Source organism: Triticum dicoccoides, chromosome 4A (assembly GCF_002162155.2).
Source record: "Triticum dicoccoides isolate Atlit2015 ecotype Zavitan chromosome 4A, WEW_v2.0, whole genome shotgun sequence".
Lineage (NCBI taxonomy): Eukaryota > Viridiplantae > Streptophyta > Magnoliopsida > Poales > Poaceae > Triticum > Triticum dicoccoides.
Window position 1 is genome coordinate 45,644,188 of NC_041386.1, and position 2,805 is coordinate 45,646,992.

The 2,805-nt window shown below is 54.2% G+C and overlaps 1 protein-coding gene across 1 annotated transcript; it reads left to right on the plus strand.

Moving 5' to 3' along the window:
* The first annotated feature begins 1,741 nt into the window (after positions 1 to 1,741).
* On the plus strand, positions 1,742 to 2,601 carry LOC119284884. Its single transcript, XM_037564053.1, has 2 exons — positions 1,742 to 2,079; positions 2,152 to 2,601. The coding sequence occupies exons 1-2, from the start codon at positions 1,838 to 1,840 to the stop codon at positions 2,288 to 2,290; spliced, it is 381 nt and encodes a 126-aa protein (XP_037419950.1). The 5' UTR covers positions 1,742 to 1,837; the 3' UTR covers positions 2,291 to 2,601.
* Positions 2,602 to 2,805: the final 204 nt, after the last annotated feature.

The window sequence follows — 2,805 nt, forward strand, 5'->3', positions numbered from 1 at the left end:
TCTCCTCGCGCGGAAGCGTCGGCGCGGGTCATGGCGGTCGGGCCTGGATACGACGCTCGCAGTGGCGCACCAGAGGACATCGGCGACAACATTATGGCAGCAGCGTGACGGGCGTTGTGGAGGTGAGCATGCTTGGAAGTCGGGGACACCGGCTTCGGCTGGATCCGGCAACAGCTCAGCCCGATATGACCCCTCAAGCGGTGCGGGCCGAGGGCGACGCAGGCCGCGGACGACCGTCTCTGCCGTAGCAGTCGGCTGTTACAGATGGTGGCGCGGTAGTGCTGGTCTTGCCGAGAGCGGCGTTGCAGCACCTGAGCACCAGTGCTCTCTATATTTGACTTTTTCAAATTCGTATTTTTGAAATTTCAAAAAAATGTGAAATTATTTCCCGGAATGCATATACACATTCCGAATACCTGTTGCAAGTTTCGGTACAAATCTCGTTTTGTTTTGGACTATAGAAAAAAACAAATTTCTGATAGTATATAGGAGAAAAAAGGTGCCATTTCTGTCAGAAATTTTTCTTTTTTGTATTTCCCAAAATACAAAGTATTTCATCTCTAGATTTCTACCAGTCCTTAGGAATATGTGTACGTATTCACATATTTGTTTGAAGATTTTTTTGAGCATCGAAAGTGTGCTTTTCAAAAAATTCAAATATCAAGAGCAATGAAGCTCGGTAGCTGCAGGCACTTTTCGTGGTCTTGCCCCTCCTTCCTCTACTCATGCGGTCTTGGGTCTATAGCCGATGGCAGACCCTCATGGGTGGTGACGACAGCTCAATGCGCGATGCTTCGGTGGCCAGCCGGTGATGGCAGGAGCGTTCCAATGAGGGAGGCAGGAGGCCTCCCGGTCTTGTTGTCGCCGACATAATGTGAGGCCAGAGTGGCTGTGACGATGACCCTGATCCCTGGTGGGACAGTGTGGTGTGGCCGACGACCTCCCCCTCCCTGAATCTAGCTTACCGGGTCCTCTTCCTGCCAAGGGGCTCATTTTGGGGTGGGAGGAGGGGCCTTCTGCCCTTCACCGTCCGGCGGCCTCCATGTGCTGTGGCGGCGGTTCAGGGGTGATCTCGGAGGCCGGGGTGGTGACCCTGGTGGTGGGATGTTTATTTAAAGACGGAGCTATGTTCAGTTTGGCCATGCAAGCGATATGGTGGCCGGTGTTATGCGTTCGATGGTGGTGGTGCAACTGTGTTCTTTCGACTAGTCGTACCTTGGTTGAGAGGCTGAGAGTGCTCATCGGGGGACAAACTATGTCTGGCTTTGGCCAAACTGACGTCGGCAGTATCCGTGGGCGTCGTCTCCTTCGTAAGACGTTGTTGCGGCTATTCTCTGGTCTTCGTACTGCTTTGTGTGAAAATCATGATCCTTTGGATCAGTCAATGGCGGCGTTTCGGTGTCGTATGCTTTCTGAAGACACTGCCATGAAGTCCATGGTTCGTTTGGCGGGGACTTGGTCACGATGGACTTCGACGACTTCAAGGAGTACTCTTGTTGCCATGTTTTGATTGCTTGGAGTGGTTTGAGGTGGTGTAGCTGTTCTTTAGCATCGTTGTATCGTGCGTTGGGCATGTATGATATGGGTAACGTGTTGTATCTTATGGGGCGTATGGTCGTTGCTTTAGCTGTTCCTTTTGTGTAAAATAATAACCTGTGGACCATACGAGCCTGCCAAAGCACTATTATCTCACTTCAGCTGCTGCAACAAGTCACCAGGTCATACAAAGCGTTCCTCCTCAAAGCGTTCACGGTCAGATCAGCTCCACCTCCCGCCGCTAACACACGTGTGGACGAGAAAGAAACCTCAGCAAAGGGAGCGCACAACAAGGAGAGCAATGCTGCGCTCCTGCGCCGGCCACGGCGCCAGGACGGTCGCCTCTCCGCGCAGGGCCACGCCGCCGCACCGCGGCAGGCGCCCGCACCTCCTCGGCCCGCGCAGCAGCGCAAAGAAGTCCCCCGAGGAAGCAGAGCGAGGCGGGGGCAACGCCAAGAACGGCCTCGCCGGCGCGCTCCCCAGCAAGACGGTGCTCCTGCGCGCCGGCGCGGTTCTCTTCGCCCTCGGCTTCGTCGACGCCGGGTACGTGAGCTCTCACATCACGTCGGCCGGCGCGCACCGATCGTAAATAAGCGAAGCCTCGTTGGCTTGCAGGTACAGCGGCGACTGGTCCCGCATCGGCGCCATCTCCAAGGACGCCGAGGAGCTGCTCAAGCTCGGGGCCTACGCCGTCGTGCCTCTCTGCCTGGCCCTCGCACTCCGGGCGCCCGGAGACGGCGGCGATGAATCTTAGGAAGCGCGAGAGAGAGCTGCATGGTGCATGCCATGTAGTGCTTGCTTATTCATGTAGTACGCGTCAGTACCTTCCTGTACTGCATCCGAGTGAGCGGTAGACGACGCTTTTGAGATAAGTACGAGAGAGTGTTCAACCATGGTTCTGTATTCTGTTGAGCAGTCAGCTGTAAACTGCTGAGTGCTGACAGAGTTTTAGAGGAGCGGGGAGGTTTAGGAACTTCAGCAGTGTTTCTTGTTGCCTGCCTAGCGTCTAATTTTGGCAAATTGAACTGCATATTCCTTCCTTACCTGCACCGCTGCACGGATCCATACACATGCCTCGTGAATTTTCATATGTGGCTAAGTTTAGGACTTCAGCAGTGTTTCTACTTGAAGCCTGACTTGCCACGTTCCTTCCTTACCTGCAAGGATCCATACACGCGCCCGCCTCAGGAATCTTCATGTGTGGCTTGCCATATCAACTACTCAGTCACTCCGCTCTAAAATAATGAAGTTTTATGTTTGTCCTAGATC

What these genes read in the sequence shown, in the direction of transcription:
- LOC119284884 (XM_037564053.1), top strand. Translation starts at nt 1,838, where the DNA reads ATGCTGCGCTCCTGCGCCGGCCACGGCGCCAGGACGGTCGCCTCTCCG. An exon ending in CTCGGCTTCGTCGACGCCGG is followed by an intron (nt 2,080 to 2,151) that starts GTACGTGAGCTC and finishes GTTGGCTTGCAG; the next exon opens with GTACAGCGGCGACTGGTCCC.